Genomic DNA, 22,683 nt, shown 5'->3' on the forward strand with positions numbered 1-22,683 from the left:
TACATTAATCTAGACTTGATGAAGACATCATTGGCCGTCAAAGCCTTCAAGCGATCTAATGTTAATCAACCACTCACTCATCATCCATGGGAATTGTTTCTTAATAGTGATATCAACCACTAAATGAAAAACACTGTGACTTTATTGAAGATCATACAGGTATGACTAAAATATGCTTGTATTTCTTTTTTTGTACTAGTTTCCCATAGTAATAGTTTAATAATTCCCATTTTCCAAAATGCTTCGAGTGAGTTTTCTAGCTGTCTGCTAGAAATGAAAGTGTCCAATCATAATATAATGGATTGTATTCTAATCATAATGGCATCTATAATGCAAGGATATTGTTGACTTTATTTGATACAAATTGACATAGAACTGGATTATTGTAGAGCTTTAAATAATGCTTCCTCACCAAAACTTTGTATTTGTGTGAAGTGATTCAGTGTGGTATTTATTTTATTTATTTTATTTATACTGTACCACATGTCCTAAGACTGGATATTACAACCATATTGCGGTGTCATCTGTTTACACACAGTATAAAGTTGCTTCCCCATGGGGAGACTTTTGAATATTAAAGAGTAACTCCAGCCATCCCTTTTCCCTCCCCATGGACCTTCTTGGCCTGCGCCCATCACAAGCACATGGCCCTCTGGTAGGTGTTTGGAGCTAAATATAGACCTCATATGGTGCCTCGTTCTTCTGCTGCTGTGCTGTAATGTCTGTGTTTGGGCTGACTAGTATTCAGGCCTGATCTCACCCAAACATGGCCTCTTTGGTCTTTGCTTTCGACTTGAGGGGGTTTTAGAGGGGAGGGGGGAGCAAGGGAAGAGAAAGTGCTGATGTAATCATGTTTTAGGTTGTAAGTTACAGCAGTGACGGCAACATTACAGCACTCAAATGGAATTGAATGGCTTGTGGACATGATGTCGATGGCTGCTTGTCAAGCCTTGGTGAGACGTTCCAAAGGATGTTTGTCGAGGCGGTTTGGCTAACGTGCTTGAATGGTTGTCTCATAACTTGCAGCCCCTCCTTCTCCTGTAGTCTCGTGTAGAAGAATCCTCAAGTCAGTTTGTTATATTGATCTTTATATCGTGTTAACTTCATTCATTAATTTGCTTTCATCCAGAGATGGATTGTATCCATTCTAACTTTAAAAAATGATAGTTTTGGGGTACGGAGGAAACCGCACTACCTGTAGAAAATGTGGGCAGAATATGTTAAACTCCACACAAGAAAGCTTGAGCAGAGGTTCCAAACCAGAAACTCGACTGTGGCAAAAGTTAAATTTAATTGTATTTATTGATTTAGTTTCTAAAGCTTATCCTGTTAAGGGGAACATCCTGGACTCTTCACCAGTCAGTATTAAAACATTATTTTGATTGTAGTTTATTGCATAATCATATAAAGCTGGGCACACTTTGCGATTTTGGAAATGTTTTGAAATTCCTATACTCTTTATGTTCCATTTCATACGATTGCCAATTGTCAGTCTAATAGCAATACTAACACAATGTACATTCCTTATCATTGGTGTCATGATTTGCACCAATGACTCATCAACACTTTGCAGGGTGATCTAATCTTAAATTGTGTGTGATCAGTGACCATTGTCTGAACCATCTGATCATCCAACGATTGCCCAAGAACTGACAATCACACACCCCCTGCCTATAAACAGGCTTCATTTGTAAAGTGGGGGACACCGTTAAAGCCCTTTGAGTACCTAAAAGGCCAAAATATACTGCACTATATTAAAAAAGCCCATTTAGCCTTTTAAGATGATGTGTTCTGATACTGACGGAAATCAATACAACAAGTGAAAGGTCATCACATATGATTACTTGGTTACACAGTCTTGTCTTCCAATCTGGCTGGCGTTCATAAGCGAAAATGTAAAGTAGGTTAAAGACCGTGTGCATAAAGCTCAGAGGCAAATCAATAAGCTTTATGGTGGCTGGCCAAAAATATGAAGTAAATTACTTGGTATTGACCAAAGGTCATCTCAGTAGATGTAGTGGCGTTGGAATTTGTTAAGAAGAGAAATATGAAATAATACATAACAGTGGTTTTGTTAGTTAATAATTATTATTATTATTATTATTATTTTGCTAAAATGTTCTGTTTTAGTTTAGCTTTACAGTGGACAGCCAGCCTGGTCCTTAACCCCCAGGAATAGTAAAAAAAAAAAAAAAGGTTTTTGTTTTTGTTTGTCTTTTGGGGGGTGTAAAAAAACAAATAAATAAATAACCCAAGAGATTCTTCTAAAATTGGGATCGCTGTTTGTGTGTTTTTGTAGGTGTCTCTTCTTTGTTTAGTTATTCACTGTTCTCTTTTTGTCATTTGAAGAATTGTTGCTGTATGACAAAGGTAGAATAGGGATTATGCAACAACCCCTCACTCATTCTCGACAGGAGACCTGGAAAATTATGGTGATCATACAACGCATATCCGCATTTATTTTGGAAAGTGCCGGACGATGTTCGGAACTTCCCTTTCAAACGCAGGGCCGCACTTTTCAAAGTATAAACGCAGATATGCGTTTTATGATCACATCGGAACCCCATGTTTTAGTGCTGCTCAGTCAACACGGTTATTATTGTCAAGTCCCATATAGTGAAAGTGCCATTTTCCAGGTCTCCGATGTTTACTGCTGAGCGCTGGAAGTGAATCGTCTGGTTAGCTGTACGCTTCCGGCGTTAATGCATAACCCCATTGAAATGTTTTTGATGTATATTAAACAAAATGGTCAGATAGGTTTTGTAATTGTACATGGTAGAAGCACTCACTGTCTTCATCATTATTTGTTCTTCCTCTACCTTTCTGTCATTCATTCTCAACCTGAGATAACATTTGCAAAATCAAAAAAATATGGCAATTTTCCGATATTATATTATGCATTTATTTTTTTGTCTCCGGTTCATCACAAATGTGTCTTTTTTTATCTGAAAATTGAAAATTTTATAGAGAGTGAATTAAATCATTGAAGGTTTTCTAGGGTTGCACAAAGAAAAGGGCAAATAGATGTTTCTTGTATGCACTGTTATTCCCACTTTGCTGCCCTCAAATCCTTCTGACCTGTGTCCTTCACAAGCTTCAAGACATCACTCGCCTTTAAAAGTGAGACATTTTCCTCAGCTAAACCTCTTCTTTGGGATACTGTAAGTGTCGGACGTCCGTGAGCTGAGTGCGAAAAAAAAAAAAAAGAAGCAAAATATGTGTTCTTTTACATAGTCTAATCCAGTGCGTGGGATTGGGAAGATAAGGGAAATGTCTCTCATTTTGACACCTAAAATGGCTGAACTGGATTAGCACCGATGCAGGAGATACGGTTGCTGCCAGACGGACGAATGTGAATCTTTCTACTCGCATACTCTAGTGGAACTCAAACTCGAATACAATCCACTAAACGATGGTGCATGGTCAATTTCCTGATTGTTTGAAATTAGAATAGATGCATTGTTCTTCCTCTAACTTTCTGTCATTCATTCTCAACCTGAGATAAGATGATAAACTGATAGAGATAACCTGAGGTTCATCACAAATGTGTCTTGTTTATCTGAAAATTGAAAATTTTATAGGGAGCATTGAAGGTTTTCTAGGGTTGCGCAAAGAAAAGGGCAAATAGATGTTTCTTGTCTGCACTGTTATTCCCACTTTGCCGCCTTTGCTCTCTCCGGACTCTCATGTTTCTTCTTGTATCACCACGTAAAAGCCTCTCCAATGAGAAGCAGGCTAACATGTGACTTATGGGATCGTATCTTGTACTCCAGAAATGCTGTGCTGGTGCGAGGCATCACAGCACAATTCTACACCACATTCCCTACTGACGCACAAATTCTTCAACCTGACAGCGGTGATGGATTAGATGTGTTATCGAGACAGAGCGAAACTTCAAGGAAAAAGAAAGAAAGACACACAAGCGGCTGTAGTCTGTACTTATGTCCACCTAAAATCAAGAAATGCAATAATGACATTTCAGGGTATGTTTGTGTGTCGACAGAGACGGATCAGATGCTATGTAGTTAGTGTTTTGTGTTTTTAAGTGTTCATCAACACATATATTTATACCAATAAATGATCCTGCAACATGGGACAAAAATTGTATCTTCCACATTTTTTTTTATGTCAAAGGGTTGATGAAGTGTTTACATATATCTTAGGTATAAGACTGACGCCAGACAATCTACATGGCAATACATTGTGGTCCACTATGGCTAGAGATGGAAAAAAATACAGTATTTTATGAGAACCAGTGCACTGATATTTTTCCTAGGAATCGTTTGTTTGCTTGCCAAGTGATTCCGCTTATCGATTCCTCTTACGTATGAAACGTATGATGATATCAGGTGAAAGAATATAAAAACTTCAGTGTCCCCTTAATACAGAGGCATACAGATATATAGTTACATGTATGATCCATATATTGTATAAGTTTAAAACTCAAAATGTTAAGTTTTAATTAATTTTGACATGGGAAGTTTCTGGAAACGTCCCTAAGCATAAACTGTGAAACAGATGTTTAATATATGGCCCAAGGTGCTTGTGGTAGTTGAAGTCAAAGGTGAAATCAGTACCCATACAACACGCTGTCATCTGTCACTGTTTGTAGCTCCCAGCAGGGTGAACTGACAAGTTGCCTACCAGCTCCTCTCACAGTTTGATGCAAACCTTCAGTGGCATTGTCACACAAGCGCACACATGAAAGTCACTGCAGTTTAACCGCCCACCCTCCAGTTGAAAAAGTCCACTTTATCCAAAGCTGAGGTGTAAAATGAATCTTTAGTCCATTTTTGGAGTCTGACGTTTTTGGTTGGATCTATGTTAAGATTCCATAGGCCAGGGGTGCTCAAGTTTCCCTCTAATGATCAGATAATCAGCAAGCTTTGCAGAAGCCTGATAACGATCCTGATCATGAATCAGGTGTGTTAGTGGAGAGAAACATGGCAAACAGGCTGGATAGGGGCTCTCGAGGACCCAACTTGAGCACCCCTGCCATAGACTCAAGACAAACCATCTGGATCCAAGACCATAAACACTGGAGGCCATTTTGTACGATATTATATATTTGCTTAGTCACTTTATGTACAAGATAGCAACCTTGTATCCGAGTGAAAATACAGGCTCTCTAAAAATCTGTCACCATTGTATCACCTGTCAACCGGTTGTCAATCCAGCCGTCACATTCACTGTCTTTTGCTAAGACTCGACACAATTTCTACAGATAAATTGCTTGGAACTGCTTGGTGAGACACAGTTATTGTGATCGCCCTCAAATCCTTCTGACCTGTGTCCTTCACAAGCTTCAAGACATCACTCGCCTTTAAAAGTGAGACATTTTCCTCAGCTAAGCCTCTTCTTTGGGATACTGTAAGTGTCAGGTGTCCGTGCACTGAGAGCGAAAAAAATACAAAAGCAAAATCTGTGTTCTTTTACATACTCTTATCCAGTACGTGGGTTTGGGAAGATAAGGGAAATGTCTCTCATTTTGACACCTAAAATGGCTGAACTGGATTAGCACAGATGCAGGAGATACGGTTGCTGCCAGACGTGCGAATGTCAATCTTTCTATTCGCATACTCTAGTGGAACCCAAACTAGAATACAATCCACTAAACGATGGTGCATGGCCAATTTCCTGATTGTTTGAAATTAGAATAGATGCATTTTTGCTATTAGAAATGATGTCTGGTGGCATCATAAGACCTTTGTTAAGTGGAGAGAAAGCATTTTTTAAATTCTTTGAAAATAAAATGAAATCATCAAAACCATTAACTTTTAATGTGATGGAAACTATCCAGAGGAAAGTTACTGCTTAGCCTTGAAAGGTGAGTTTTTTCACAGACCAAATTTAGTTATTTTGTTTTATTTTGTTATTATTGTTGTGTGCTTATCCCCGACTCACCCTTTAGTTATGCTTTAAAAATATCCATATGCATACATACAGAGCCTTCCGTCCCTGCATATTTTTTTATCCAAGCCCTGAAATTAATTTGGACCAAATGTAGGAGTATAACCAGAATTGAATGATAGTGTAATGTAAAATAAATAAATACATCTTTGAGTTATTTAACAGCCTGACAGACCAGCGCAATTAAATTCTCTGAATAAGAACATTATTACTACTGCCTCCACAGTTGCCATGCTGGTTGTCAAAAAATTCACACTTCTTCACATTTGGATACCATCTTGAATTTAAAGCAACACCCTCTCGTGGTTTAATTGCTCAGTGGCATTTAGGCAATTTAAAACAGATCTATTTTGCACTGTAAGAGCAGAACCATAAGTTAATAAGTTGAATTTCTCTTCACATCATATTTTTAAAAAATTGCCAAAGTATAAACAAAACACTTAATAGTTTAGATGCTCACTGAGCTGAAGCCGCGCAATATACAGCATGTGGAGTGCTCATGGGTCATCGTGCACAGCATGCTGGGAGACATTATATGTTCCACTGCATGCAGTATATAACATCTGTACTATTCTAGGACAAATTGTAGGTTTTGTGTCTTTGCTTGACTAGTTTCCTGGTGTGAGGTGTCAGTGTTGAATGTCTGTGTTATTGTTTGATTGTGGGCAACCTTTTGTGGGTTGCACTCTGCGTTAGTAGCTAAAACCCGATGGCCGAGTACTTGCCTCCTTCAGACGGCTGTGTTGGTGTTGGCAGCCACCCGTGTCCACCAGCATCCACTTGCATAAACGCTAACCTCCCTCAAGGCCGAGGTGAGAAAATAGACTTTTCTAAATCGGAAAAGAAAACATTGCTTAAGGTAATAGTGAGCAGCTGTGGTTGTTAAAGCAGAAATATTCTTTACAAACGAGAGTGTCTACTCAGTCGAGCTGCAACATCAGCCAAGCGTCCCGAAAACGAATCAACACTTTATCATAAGTAATGAGAAAATTCTTAGAACGCTCAATCAGAGTCTCACATCTTCTCCACTGTGATTTACATTTGAATAAGGGGAATACATTTGCTTGCTGTAGGTTATTTTCTTTTTATCTGTGAGTGGCAGCCTCCACAATGCAAAATGCAGACATGCATTTAGAGCCAGCGCTACTTTGACTTTTATTTACTGCTTTCCACTCAGCAAATTGCTTCACACGGCGGGGGATTCACAGTCTGGCTCGCTGTTCAAAACGGGCAAGGGCAAAGGGAGTGGAAATGGAAAGTGAGAGAAGGCCAATCTGAATTGGAGTTTGGTCAGCCTTCAAACAGTTTTCCGGGTTGCTTACATGCTCCGATCAAAAGCACCCCTCTGGCTCTGGCGCCTGCAGCCACAAGGAGGGTGCCTCTGATGCATCTGCCATGCCAATCCTGCTGCCCATCCCATCGGCCCCCGACCACTTCTTGTCTTGCATACAACTGAATTTATCACAGTAATCAGTAATATCGCGACATTGCTGAAAAAAATGTCAACAGGACAACAACATATATAGATACACTGAGAGAATAACAATGTGTTTTACTTTGAATAACAAGAAACCATATGAACTTTTGGGGAGGAGAATTCGTCATCTCAAGCGCTTATTAACTCATTCGCTTCCAAAAATGTTTTTAATTTTAAATGTCTTAAGTGTCCCAAAGACGTATTTTGACGTTTTTTTTACGAGGGTGGCTTTGGGGGGTTTTGCTAGAGTATACAGAAAATTTTGATGGAGCCTCTCAACAGCACAAAACGGTTAAAGCAATAGTAGTTAGTAGTTATTACAAAAACGGCCAACAGGTGGCAGCAGAGTAGAAGAGATCAACCGGGGCCATGTTGCAAAAAAAACTCTTCCCCGGTGTTTTAAACAGATTTGTGAATAATGCTGAAACTTAGCTTTATTCTAATGGTAATTGCTGCAAAACGGAAACAGATAGAACGGGCTGTTCGGTCCCTGTACGACCGATGTAAGAGTTTGGTCCGCATTGCCGGCAGTAAGTTGAATTCATTTCTAGTGAGGGTTGGACTCCGCCAAGGTTGCACTTTGTCGCCGATTCTGTTCATAACTTTTATGGACAGAATTTCTCGGCGCAGCCCAGGCGTTGAAGGGGGTCCAGTTTGGTGGCCTCAGCATTGCATCTATGCTTTTTGCAGATGATGTGGTGCTGTTGGCTTCTTCAAGCCGTGAACTCCAACTCTCACTGGAGCGGTTCGCGGCCGAGTGTTGGCATGAAAATCAGCACTTCCAAATCTGAGACCATAGTCCTCAGTCGGAGGGTGGGTGGGGTGTAGTGCCCTCTCCGGGTCGGGGAGGAGATCCTGCCCCAAGTGGAGGAGTTCAATTATCTTGGGGTTTTGTTCACGAGTGAGGGTAGGTTGGAGCGGGAGATTGACAGGTGGATCGGTGTAGCGTCTGCAGTGATGGGAACTCTGTATCGGTCCGTTGTGGTAAAGAAGGAGCTGAGCCAAAAGGCAAAGCTCTTGATTTACTGGTCGATCTACGTTCCTACCCTCACCTATGGTCACGAGCTGTGGGTCGTGACCGAAAGAACAAGATCCCGGATACAAGCGGCCGAAATGAGTTTCCTCCGCAGGGTGTCCGGGCTCTCCCTTAGAGATAGGGTGAGAAGCTCGGTCATCCGGGAGGGACTCAGGGCCGAGCCGCTACTCCTCCGCGTTGAGAGGAACCAGTTGAGTTGGCTCAGGCATTCTGGTTCGGATGCCTCCTGGACGCCTCCCTGGAGAGGTGTTCCGGGCATGTCCCACCGGCGGGAGGCCCCGGGGATGACCCAGGACATGCTGGAGAGACTATGTCTCTCGGCTGGCCTGGGAATGCCTTGGGGTCCCGTCGGAGGAGCTGTCTGAAGTGACTGGGGAGAGGGAAGGCTGCCCCGGATAAGCGGTAGATGATGGATGGAGGGAGGGATGGATGGATGGAAATATTTTTTTCCTAATGAAAGAAGAGACTCTAATCTTTCTTTTGGTAGATTTCATGTTTTTATAGCAATAGAACACAATATTCTGTGGGCCTTGTAAAATCTGTCAAAATCCAGTAAAAACGGCCGGGAGCGAAAGGGATTGCTTCAGTGAAATTGGGTGGGAGTGAATGAGTTAATGTGTTAGACCATTGTCATACCTTTTCCTCCTCAACATGCATGAATGGACACAGACTTTGCTTGTGGTTTTCTCAGTGAGTCCACCTTCTTTGTTGTTTATGGGTTATGTGCAACCTTAGGGGGAACCAAACGTCCGCTTTTACTCAGACATCTCCACCTTTTACAGCTCGTCCGGGGCATCTGGTTGTAATTGTTTTTCACGGGACCAATTAGCATGTGTTGAATTTGACTGACGCTTTCCGCAACAAATGGGAGGCAGAGGTCACCGTCTTTTACCAACGTATGTGTCCTACGACATGAGTAACGGCCGATGACCCGGAAAAGAAGGCAAGTTGTGGTAAAACTTTTTTTGCTGCTGAAATGGGATGGTAGCAGAGATGTGGTCGTATTTGTTCATTTATCAAGCAATAAAGTTATGTTTTTTGTTTTATTCTCTACCCATACAGAAGAGACATATGTTAAAACTGTAATAATGTATGGCATCTTTGAGTAAACTTTGAGTATCATGTAAGTATCTCGAGGCCGGGCAGAAGGTCATCTTTTTTGGAAAGCACAGTCTGGTTACCCTATGCAACATGTCTTGCATCATGTGTAAACACCGAGCTAGCAATATGGCTCCATTGCTCTCACTTTCAGTCTCAGTTTCCAGTTTCCCTCCCCAAAAATGTGACTAGCTGCTTTTAGTGATGTTAAGCCTGCACTACTTTTGCAAAGGTTTTGTTATTTGGTGTAGAGCTGTCAAAATTAATTGAATAATCAACAGGTCATTGATTATCAGATTAATCAACAACTATTTTAATAATGGAGTAATTTTTTTATTTAAAATTGTCAAAATCCTATGATTTCAGCATATCAACAGTAATTGTTGTCTGATTTCTGTAGTCCTTTAAGAAAGAAGACTGATTAACTTCCGTGTTTAATCAAAATAAGACATTTGCAAACATCTGGGTTTTTACTTTGGAAAACAATGACCGATCTGGTAACATAGCACGACATCAATCCCCTTTTATTAATCACTATACAAATAATTAATGAACAGTGATCAGGAGAAACTATTATTTTGTAATATTCTTTAATGCAAAATTCAAATGAATCCAATTAGTCATGACGTATGGGCAACAGATTCATTGAAACACCAGTGTAAACAGACTTTACCACTGTTAGCAACAGTAAAAGTTCACCTTAGTATAGTTTTACTGCTTTGGATGTGAGTCAGCTCTCTTCGCCTAACTCCTGATTAAAAATCTTCTTGTGCAGCAAGTGAGGAATCCAATCAAAAGTAATCTCACAGTCGATGTGGTCAATAGAGGAGAAACATGATATTTTGTCCTTTTAGACTTTCTAGTGCTCTGTAACAGACACTGGCTAATGGCCGTAGTCTATGAGGATCATGGGGGATCACCCAGGAACAAGGTGGGTGGGTGGCTCTTTGGGGTTGTGTTCTACCAAAGCAGAGGAGTGACGCTGAAAAAAAAACAACCTTGACACCCAGCGTGTAAAATAAAGCCTAATGGGGCGGACAGGAGATGGTTTGAAGTGGCTGCAATGTGGCGTTAATGGAGATTTTTTATTTTTTATTTTTGGCAGCAGATTCACTTACACGGGTACTACAAGATGGTAGCATGGGAGTAAGGTGGTGTGGTTAAGAGAGCGTTTTGCACCGAATTATTTTTGGTCCAATGGTCCGGTAAACATTGGTTCCTCCTTTTCCATTTTCCCCTTGCATGCCTGTGTCGCCCACCCACAGGTGATCCCGCGGAACGGCTTCACATGCTACAAATGCGCCCGGCTCACGTGTGAGTTTCTGCGGCCGTTGATGTGTGTGCGTTTGTGTCTGTGTGGATGAAGCATTTGTTCCATAAATTACTGCAACTAAAAAAGATCAGCTTGGTTTTATGAACAGTAACTGGATGTGCGTGTGTGAATTGGCTAGTCAAAGTACCAGACAGTCCAAAAGTGTTGAAAGCTTTACTTCTCTCCAGTTTTATTCAAATTAAAGCATTCCATGAACAACAACCTTAAGGCTAGAAATAACAGTATGAATAAGATTAAAGCTTTGATTCCACAATAAATGGAAAATGTAAATTTAGTGCAGCTTGAAGCTTTGCTTAGTTTTAAATGCTAGAGGCTTTTCAAAGGGGAAACAATTATGATGTGAGTTGATGTAAAAATGTCACACAAAAGTAACCAGCATTTAATTTCATTTTATAATATTAATAATAATAATAATAATGATAATAATAAGAAGGAATGGGCGAGTACCAATACCAGGTATCAGTTTCGAGTCGATACCAATGCTCTTTTTAAGGTAGCGGTACTCTCGACGTAAGCGGATACCATTATCGGCCTCCCTCTTGTAGCCATTTTACGATCAGGGACTAAGAATTAGAAACTAAAAGAATAGAAAATTGCCAATAATTCCATGCATTTATTTTCAGGAAAAATGCTACATTGATCGTAATGTAGGTCTTATTTTAAAATGATCTATCATTGTTTTTTGGTGGGTAATTTTATGTATCAAAAGTACTAGTGGTATCGGTCTGAAAAAAGTGGTATTGGACGTCCATAATAATAATAATAATAATAATAATTGTAATAATGTAAAAATAATAATAATAGTAAGGGATCCAAGGACCAGCACCACCCTGAATCTATATCAATGCTTTCTTAAAATAATCGCCTAAGTCATTTTTTCAGATTTTTCAGGAAACACAAAAAATACCATTTGCAAAATGAGGAGATGATTTCAACAAAAAAAATATTTTTGCAAAACAAATGACCCAAATTTGGGCCGCAAGCGCTAGCTAGTGGGCCACAAGATAACTACAAATTTGCAGCGATGGGCCATGATGGCTGCGGGCTGTTCCTGTTGCCGAGGAGATGCTCAGTTACAATTTAGCTTCTTGCCACTACGTGGCGATCGAAGAAAATGCAAAAAATGTGCACAAGTGCAGTCCTGACTTGTGGAGTTTGGGTTAACGTTATCAAAAAAAGCATTGAAGCTTTCAAAACGTATGTGCCTTAATAGAAAATAAACTTTAAAAAAAAGAATGTCTGTTGAATTTTTCAAAAGAAAGGAATGTCCAACACCTTTAGAAAAAGTCTATCTTTTTCTAAAAGCTCTTCAAACTTTCAAAACCAGCTTCTGAAGAGACTACCCCACTAAAAAGTAGCAACTCTTTGCAACTCGATGGGTCCAACAGTGTCACGCTTTGCTGTTCTGAGATGGATTTCAAGAGGACTGACCCTTAATTTTAAAAAGTTTTCTTTTAACATTTTAATCTTTTAAACTGTAAGTGGAGTCAATTTAGTTATTAAACACAAACATAATAAAAGTCAACACAAATAATCATTTCTGAATGTGCCCTGGGACATTTTGTACAGGAAAAGTTGGGCCTCAAGGTCAAAAAGGTTTAGAACCCCTGATCTAGTTACTGCTTATCTTATTCAGACTCGTGCGGTTGTATGTGTGTATGAATGTGTGTGTGTGTGTGTGTGTGTGTGTATGAATGTGTGTGTGTGTGTGTGTGTGTGTGTGTGTGTGTAACTGATCAATTTCAAACGCACTTTGTGGAGGGAGAATGGTTGAAGGTCATGTGACCAGTGATCCTTGGTGGCTGCTTGGAAGGACACACATTTTTCATACTATTTCTACAATGTTTACACACTTTAGCCACGTTGGACATGCTTTATAGACAAGATGGTGCCCCCATGACCCCGCCCCATGGCCACAGTTCATACATATGAGATTGTCTTATAATTATGTTTTTTGTATATGATTACCCTTTTTTTTTTGTTATAGTGTTGGTATTTTTGACAGTTAGCAGACTACTGGTTAATGGAGTATTATAAACAGACTCCATTATTTGGCCCATGAACTTTTACATTTGTATGTGTATATTATTTTGGTACTGATGGTATTATTAATGATATGAGCCACTTGTCAGTTTTTAGAAAGGGCTATCAAGTGCTGGGATGCCGTTTACGCAAAGACAACAGCACAAAACCGCTCCCACCCTCCCGCTACATTTTCTCTTGACTGACTTACGACCTTGACTCTCCCCTGTGTGATGCTTTATTGAGAGTCGGCCTGCTTTCTGATGCTGTCAGCGTCTGAATAGATGGATGAACGTTCGGGCGGAGGGATGCTGGCGGCCATCGTCGAATGATAGAGTCATCAGCTTTCACGGGGGAGGGAAGGGCCGGTGATATTTCACATGACGAGACATCGCTTATGCATCGGGAACCTCGTGATGCCCTTTAAGATTTACATTCGTCCAACAAGTTTGGGAACTGTGCTGGCATTCGTTTACATGGGTCCAAGAGGGGGGGATTTATATGACATGGCTTTTCCCACTGTTTTTGTGGTAACTTAGCCTCTAGTTCCAAGTTTTATTGGGGGAGTCCATCATCCATCAGGCCGCTGGAAGACAAACAGAGCTAAGGTTTCTCAAAGGCCTAATAATATCAGCTAATAATTTAGTGGTAACCCCATCCTGCATTGCAGGGGTCAGCCAGTCACGTCCTCCCTGAGAGTAAATCACTAAAACAAAAAGTGAAATAGTTGAATGCACACCAAGCATAAAAATACCCCCCGATGCTCTTTCTTGACAAGATTTAAAGAGCGTTGACAGACTCTGCAAAGAGAGAGACAGTTCTTCCCCCACCATTTGCAATCTTTAGTTTCACTTTTGCAACAGAAGAAGAGAGAGCCCATTTCAAAAGCACACACAAACACGCACACACGTGCGCAAAACACAATCCAGGAGCTCTTACTTGGCAAGTGTTGATGCCTGTTGGGCTTTTGACAATGTGGAGTACTAATTAAGTAGATTAAATATTTCTTGGCACTTGCAAATAATCTTCTAATCAGTGCAATCAGCTAGGAATAAAACACATTTTCTTACAAGCCTGGCCTGTGTAGAAATGAAAAGTGGAATGAAATTTGCTTATTTGGTAATGTGGGCGATGTTAGCAAACAAGATTTGTAGATGTTTCTTCAGTGTAAAATACAGTACTTTATCGGGGTTCCTTCCATCGCTGGTGGTGTTCAGTGTAAACACTTTACAGTAACAAGTGTGCCGTAACACTGACTGGGTTGCCAGATTGACACGCATAACAAATAAAACTGCCTTATTGATTGCTTTCTTTCGTTCCTCCCTAAAAAGGAAAACTGTGTTAAAATGAAGATTTACAACTATAAACAATCGGACAAGTCATGCAGTTCAATTTTAAGTCAAGTCATATAGCAGAAAGACCCAAGTCAAGTCATTCCCAAGTTTTTGCCAAAGTCACAAGTCCTAAAAATGGCAACTTGAGTTTTCTCAAGTAAGTCATATTACTCTAATCCTCTATCTCTGCTTAATAGCTACAGGCTGAATCAGTATATACTACTTTTCATTCCTAATTGCAATTTTCTAAGCTTTTTAACAAAACCCTAGAAATCCTTGTTCAAGTTCAAAGAAAGAGCTCTTTAGTAGCTATTACTAGCTTTTGAAAGAAGTCAGACAATGCATTGATGAAGTACATCGTTTACACTTTTCAGGTCTATCAGTTACAACTATAATTAATAATAAACAAACAACGTCCTCATATTTTCCTGTTTATTGGTTTGTCAAGATGCCGTCTCTGTCCTTAACGCCTTGTTCTTTATCGTCTTTCTCCTCAGATTCGCATTGACGGCCCTCCTCATGGCGGTGTCCAGTACGAGACCGTGTCGATCATGAAGGACGGCAGCCCCATTCTCCGAGACATGGCGTTCTCCCTGGACCGCGCTCACCTCTACGTCATGTCTGAAAGACAAGTGAGTGGTGCAAACTTGCAGCGGCATTGCAGCCTTGCTTTGTGTGTCTTTGTTTGCTTTTTCATAAAAAAAGTGTGAGCAGTGAGAGTGCCTTGGCCTCCCTCGCGAGGGTGCCACCGACACCCTCTTGCTGGCTATAAATAATCTGGGTGGCACAGCAGGGGACATTGTGGCAGCATTTGATAATGAAGGCGAACAATGAGGGCAGGCAGGAAGAAAGAAATAGAGATGAGGAGACGAGTGATCAGAAAGAGAGAGAGAGAAAGAGAGAGAGGAAGCTGAAATGTGCGGCTGCTTGGCTGAGCCTGATGAGAGGAAGAGGGATGTGGGTAAAAGGGACAACTAGAGGTCGTCCATGTACTCGTCTTATCAAGTGACACAACATCATCAGGTGAAGAGCAACCCATCACTGATGTACTTGACTGACATAGTGGGAGGGGGACAGGTGGAGATGGACAACACAAGGCTGATTGAGCATACAAATGTTTACAATGTGTGTGTACTATGTGAGTGGTAATTCTTTAGCGTCAATTTGGCTCTATTTAGAGTAAATTTGACGATTTAGAGAGGGACCAAATAGACTCAGTTCTACAGTAGGCTAATATTTACACGTGAAAGAGAGTAAAATAAAGAATTGAGAAAAAATAAAGTCACTCAAGGGTTGAGGAACAAACACACGACCTTCAGTTTGGAAGACTGCCATACTACCACCTGAGATAGGCCCCTCCTACTGTTTGAGGAGACCAAAATTGTCTTTTTTGGTCATATATATATATATATATATATATATATATATATATATACACACACACACAGCAGGTGCTGCGTGGCTCAGGGCGTAGCTCGGCTGTCTCCCAAGCTGAAGGTCCATGAGTTTGTTCCTCAACCCCTGAGTGGCTTACATTTATTTATTTATTTATTTATTTATTCGTTTATCAATCCTTTATTTTACTCTCTTCCAAGTGTAAATATTACTCTAAAACGGAATCAATTTGATCCCACTTTAAATAGAGTCAAATTTCCTCTACATAAATTACTGTGTATTATTCATGTATTTGAATTGACCAGCACATCATCTTAATGTAGCAACCCGGTGCCCAGAGCTAACAGGTTAGCACATGGCAGTGGCACTTTTCACTTCCACTGCTTCATCATTTCCCGGGAGATAAGCAACTGACACAAATAGCTGTGGGGTGTGTGATTTGTTTTATTTCACACAAAAAAGATTTCACACTGTAAAAAACGCAGAGCTTTGTTTTCGTCAGTGTTTGCCTGCTGGGAGTATAAAAATATAACAGTGTCACAGTGAATCTCATCTGCAGCAGCTCGGCCGCAACCTGCGCCACTGCTGACTTGAACGAACAATTTTGCACCTCAAATCTCTTTGATACACGCATGCTGTAGAAACTCTGATGTATTGGTTTTTTCGGGCATGCAAGTTCAAAACGGTATGCTTGCAGTTGTTTTTTGCACATTTTTTGCAAATTACACGTGTGCCACTGCAGGGAAGGAGCAGTGAAAATGTGATGTTGGATAGAATGAATAAGAGCATGCGTTCTCCACACTGACAGCTAAGGACAGCTAATGTAATGAGACAGCTGGATTAGTGACAATGCAGGTATTTAATCTCAATAATTCATTTATTTAAGGTGACAAAAGTGACAGCAAAAGGGCGTGGTTCGAATGTGGCGCAAGCATGACCTTGTTAACACAACAGACATACAGCAGCAGTTTTATTGGTCCCTGTAAAGTGAAATTGTACATTTGTTTCGAAATACATTACAAAGATAACTGTTGAAAACGTCCAAACACTGAGAACTATGAACTGTAGAGATATAGGGTCCTATTTTTGTTGCGGTCAGCATATAAACAGGTGCATCTTCATTTCGGGGCAAGTCTAGTCAAGTCAAGTCTAGTGTTTGTGAATTCGGTAGACACACTGCACTTCGCCAACCAGTCAGCAGTCACATTATGGTAATCGCCGCACTGTGGCCAAAGATGGAACTTGGGCAGGCTTATACCTGCCTTAGTACGGTAAGTTCTTGTTGACTTCTTACTAGTGATGGGAAAAGGAAGCTTCATGAAGCTTCATGAAGCACTTGTGGTATTATGTTTGATTCCTCTAGATGGCACTCATAGATTAAATATGCAGTGGAAATTCAAACAATTTCCATTGCGTCTTTAAACCAAGAGTACCATCTAGAGCAGAGGTGGGCAATCTCGGTCCTCGAGGGCCGGAGTCCTGCAGGTTTTGTAGGTTTCTCACTTCCAACACAAGCTGATTCCAATCAACAGGATCGTTATCAGGCTTATGCAGAGCTTGCTGATGAGCTGATCATATATCAGCTGTGTTGGAGAAGGGCAACACGCAAAACCTGCAGGACTGCGGCCCTCGATGCCCACCTCTGATCTAGAGGAGTAAAAAATAAACAATCAAAGGTCTGCCTTGCTGTGTTTATCCTGTTCCAACTTCACTTCTTTACCATCTGCTATGTTGTGGGTCATTCTTCTCTGATTTCTCTCGTTCATCCAACGTGGCCAACGTCCACCTCCAGCGTTGGCTCCTTTCCAGTCACTGGCTTCGGTCATGACGTTGCCCGGTTCATCTGTGCAGCTCTTTAGCATCAGCTAGCCAACATAACAAAACACAGATCATGATAGACTAAAGAAACTGGAGAACAAAATCAAACAAAAAAACAAACAAACCATGACAAACGCAAACAAAACTTACCAAACCCAACCCAAACCATGACACAGTCTGCCTTCTGTCGACTGCTTTTAACTCCAACTCTCGAGGACCTTGAACAGGAGATGCAGGATAGAGCATGGATGAATTGATGTTAAAAGACTAGCATGGAAGTTGCTAACATTCCAGCAGTCTTATCAGAACGAGACAGAAGTTTTACACCTTCCCGTCAGCAGTTTCCTTCAATTTTTGCACCCCCCTCAACTCCCACCCCCACGTGTAACTTTTTAGGTTGCATTTCTGCATCGTCCAACACAAGTTTGTTTGCAGATCAGGCTTAGTTGTTTAACTTGTGGTTGAATGCATTCAAGTGAAGGTATATCCTGAAGGCGACACTGCGAGCATCACGGTGCAGGCTCAGCCATGAGGAAGTGTTGTAGCTGCATAAAAACTATCCAGCCATTCATGTGAACAAAACTGTCAAACTTCTGGTCCGATGAAGCCACATGTCCTCACGCTAGACCCCAAATGTTGGATTGAACTGCTGTGACCAAAGTGAATTCTGTCACTAAATAATTGGATTTGGCACAAACTATGCAACACTAATTCAGACGGGGGCTTGGTGTTCGGTGGGTTTGGTGAAAGGGCATCTCAGCAGTAACTACACTAGCATCCCTCCAATTAGTTAAGCTTGTCCATATCGCGACTCAAACCAAGATCTTCCCGTTCCAAATCACAAGTCTTTACAGACTAGCTATTGCTGCACTGTATGTGGCTTCTATGTTATCTTGGGAGAATTTGAGTTATTTTGTTGAGCATTTCACCTGCATTTCAACGTTATAAAGGTCATTAAAGGTGCAGACATTGCACTTCATACACCCAGCAGCATAACATTCGCACGGATTCCCCAAGCAAGACAAGTCTGACTCTGAAGTCTTTGAGTATTTACAAAATCCTTATTCCCGTTTACTCGGCAGATGAAACAAGCTTTTGATGTGGAGTCGCTAAGTGCGAGTGGTGTGAATGAGAAGCAATGTGTCATTAGCATTCATCACATAAACTCCCTCTGCCAGACTTGTTCTCCAGAAGCAGACGAGCGCACGCATAAAGTTCAGGCTTGTGTTCAAGGGTACCACTCAAGCATTGCGCCACACACATACATATATATATATTTAGAGAGAGAGAGTGAGAGTGTTTCGGAATGTATTTGGTTTTATTTGTGATTACATACGTTCTCAGGATCAGTTCTTACCCAAAGTTGTAAATGTAAAAGGACATCTGTCCTGTGACTGACCAGCGACAAAGTCAAGGTGACGTCTGTATAAATCAGCAAGGAGTGGCTCCAGCTCTCCCGTGACCACCTAAATGATATGTGAAATTGATGGATGAATCGATGGATTCACCAGGCAAAGCTTAGTGACATGATGGGTGATACTAATATGACCGACAAAACCTGGTCAGTTCTCTGATCCCAAATTTAGGACTGGTCAAGTCAAATGTCAGACAGCAGCACGAGAATTCTGGCATCCAGGACAACATCAATAGCACCATCATTTTTCCAAGCTGCACTGTGTGCATCTCAGAGCGAGCGAGGCCAAGTGCTTGCTGAGGGGAGGCGGCGTGAACAAAGCAGGGATGATATCAAACACGAAGCAGGACAGATTTTGGCTCCAGTTGCATTTCCTACTTGGAATAACAAAGAGGGTCTCTGTGCCCGGCACAGTGGGAAGGACTGGGTACAGAAAAAGAGAGAGAGAGCGGAAAAGAGAGACGGATATTTGCACTCTCTTCTCACACCTGCCTGTGTGCGCGTGTGTGTTGCGCCTCAACATCACACACCAACCACAAACCACATGGCCCTCTGTTTTCATTTGCATAGATACCGACAGTGTACTGGCTTGCACACATGCCGCCTCTTGTCACATTCACTATTCAAATAAGGACCAAGACCTTTTTTTTTTATCATCATGTACATGCAAATTTGACCCTTGCGTATCAGCTTTTTTACAATAACATGACCGACATGAAGAACTATAAACTGGTTATTAACTTAATGCTTAATGATTACAACAAATAATGCATATTTAAGCCATATTGTAAATACCAATTGATAGTAGCACATGATTAGTTTTGTCTTTGTCAAATGAAAAGCATGGATCATATAAATACTATACTGTACTCTTTTTTTTTTTTTTCAAACCGGCTTGCTAGCATTATTTTTTACTTTTGTCAACTCATGTAGCTTTCTGGCAATGCACTACACTTGCAGTCACGTCGATGTATTGGTGTTTAATAATCTTAATGGGTTAAAGCACTAGTTTTTTTAATGGATGTAAGACACTGACTGACTCTACTATGCTTTCTAATTTGATTATTAACCTTTTTTTAAGCAATTTATGAACTCTTATAACATATATTTAATACTCATTTGCACTAAAAAGGTACAATAGAGTTCAATATTAATTACCAGTGCGTCATAACACGGAAAAGATGGTTCTGACTGTCAAACAAACAGCATAAAGTACTGAAAAGGGGACTGAAAAGAGGGACAGTTTTAGTTGGATATAATGGAATTGTGGCTTTATGCTGATTTGCAGCCAGATAGCCAACAAGAGCCATGGCCACTGAAAATGGAAATGTTTGCATATTCAGTGTTTATACACAATTTGCTTGCAGTGTGTGGTGTTTAATCACACAGTTGCACTGCCAACAACTGGTTTGCCATTCAGATGGCTATATGAAATTTAGCTTTATTTATCACTTTGCATTGCGGACAGCGCAAGAATCACTCGGCTCTTTTGTGGTTCAACACAATGTGGCCTGTTGGGATAAATAGCTCGAGTTACTCTTGCTTGCTTTCTATCGGACTTTAGACTGTCAATATGTCTATGGTGTGTTTCGTTCCCTTTTGTGGCGCCTCTTCTGTGCTTTTATAGCTACTGGCAAATCACGCACGGTGGAGAATAATCAGTGAGTGTGTTAAGTGTCAGTTGCTTTGGTCAGCGGCCAGTGCGGCGAGCCAAGGCTGTGATGTATTATTCATGGAGAGATTTTACATCTGAAAGGATTCTGAAGTGATACACGCAGGATGGCCCACAAGGTTTTTGAAGCACATTGGTAATAAAACTTAGTGATCGGTGTGATATTTAAATTTTGCAATGTTTTAGAAAAGTTGTAGTCTTGGGTGTGGACTTGTAGCTGAATAATTGAAAGAAGGAGATAATGTAGAAAAATGTGTAGAAATATCATGTCTAGGGTCAAACTTTAAACCAAATAAAACCTTTAATAACTGCTAGTCTCTTTGTTTTAGAGCATTCTTTGAGAGCATCACAAATATCCCAATAAGTATGCCCACACTTTCTCTCTTCCTGTCATTGTGGGCAACTCCAAAGTGGAACTCCCTTGAGAGAACTGTTACGAGAGCCCGAGAACTGTGTATGGAAGCAAGCCCGACTGGAACTTCTTGACCTCACACCCCAGCTCAGACTCCTTACCTACCAGAGAGGTGACATTCCATATCCCGAGAACCACCTTCTATAGCTGGGGATAAGACCTTCATTTGGCTGCCACCCAGCTTATACTGCACATGACCTCTTGGTCCCTCCCACAGTTGGGGACCCGTGTTGCATCTTCGGGGGTGATGGGGGTGGGGGGTGGCTGGTGACCCACATCCCATTATTTTTGTTCATTGAGGGTTTTGGACCCTCACCTAGGACCTGTTTTCCAGGGTGGCCTGGGTAACCCTGCCAGTGGCATAAAGCCCCAGACAATTTAGCTTCTAGGATCATTGGGACGCACAAACCCCTCCACCGCAATAGAGTGACGGTTCAAGGAGGGGGTATGTTTATATAATTTTTTTTGCTGTGTATAATGGTGAAAGTGAAGACACACAGTAGACTTGTAATATAAACAGTTGCCACACTATAGGGTTGCTTATCCAAGTGTTGCTGTCAATCTCTTTAGCACACATTAAACCACCTCACCCTTTTCATGCTTCTTTCCTGACCAGGTTTTCATGAAATGCCGACATTCCCACTCAAAGATTATCAGAAAAGAAAGGACCATTTTTTCCCCCAACCATGGCAATTTCTCCCAGGTGCTCAGCTGTGAAATTTGAAATCCATGCATGATTTCTCCCTTTTTTCTTTTTTGGTTTAGCCATTTTGTATGAGGCTTCTTGTCAATCTGCTTCCTTTTCAAGATGCCCAGCCATTCTCACTATGTGGGTTCCCTTTATCGACTGTCCCTCCTCTCTGAACCCCCCCCCACTCATCACACACACACACACACACACACACAAACACACACACACGCACGCACGCACGCACACACCATAAGAGCTTTGTTTGGTCAGTGTGGGTAAATTGGAAGGAAATTGGTTCAGCAGTTACTAAGGTATGAGGAAATAGGATTCATTCACACATTATCCAGGATTATAGATAGCATAGCTCGTCATGTATGTATTAATGGCATCGAAACACACTTGTGTTCTGGGATACAATTCAAAATCAACAGGACGTTTCACTTACATGGAATAATTATCACTGAAAGTTTGAGGAAACTAGGCAAGGCAAGCTTATTTGTGTAGCACAGTTCCTACGCAAGGCAATTCAAAGGTCTTTACAGCTACATAAAATCGCCAGAAAAAAGATTAAATAATCCCATAAAAAGAAGCTAATCATAATTCAAATAAAATTGAGGATTACACATAGAGGTTTTAGCCTGGATTTGATCATTGTAAGAGTTGACGTTTGTATCACATGTTCCCGATTTTAGCAGCCTAAAACTGAAATTCAACTTCACCCAGTTTAATATTTACTCTAGGCACCAGGAGAAGACCACTCCCTGAGCTTCCCTGAGCCCAAGAATAAATAATTTAAATCACTAGAACATGTCAGAGATACTTTACTCGTACTTTGGCGCTACACCATGAAGTGATTTGGACACTAGCAGAACGGTTTTGAAGTTGAATCTCTCTCATTCACTGAGCGTCAGAAAGTAAGGCAAAGACCTGAGTACAGGTCTAATATGGTTGTTTTTCCTGATTCTAGTTGGTCCTCAAACAGCACCATTCTCAATGCACATCAACTGTCATAGAGGTTGTTTAAAAAGCCCAACGAGAAGACAATTGCAGTAGTCTAGCTTGCTGGAAACA

At 40.9% G+C, this 22,683-nt stretch overlaps 1 protein-coding gene across 1 annotated transcript in view; it reads left to right on the forward strand.

The window, feature by feature from the left end:
- Window positions 1-22,683, forward strand: part of plxna2 (plexin A2) — a 205,279-nt gene that overhangs the window by 77,408 nt on the left and 105,188 nt on the right. The window contains exon 4 of the mRNA XM_077575927.1: window positions 14,708-14,842. Coding sequence (XP_077432053.1) covers window positions 14,708-14,842 — 135 coding nt within the window. The remainder of the gene's footprint in view (window positions 1-14,707; window positions 14,843-22,683) is intronic.

Source organism: Vanacampus margaritifer, chromosome 1, assembly GCF_051991255.1.
Source record: "Vanacampus margaritifer isolate UIUO_Vmar chromosome 1, RoL_Vmar_1.0, whole genome shotgun sequence".
NCBI classification, from domain to species: Eukaryota; Metazoa; Chordata; class Actinopteri; order Syngnathiformes; family Syngnathidae; genus Vanacampus; species Vanacampus margaritifer.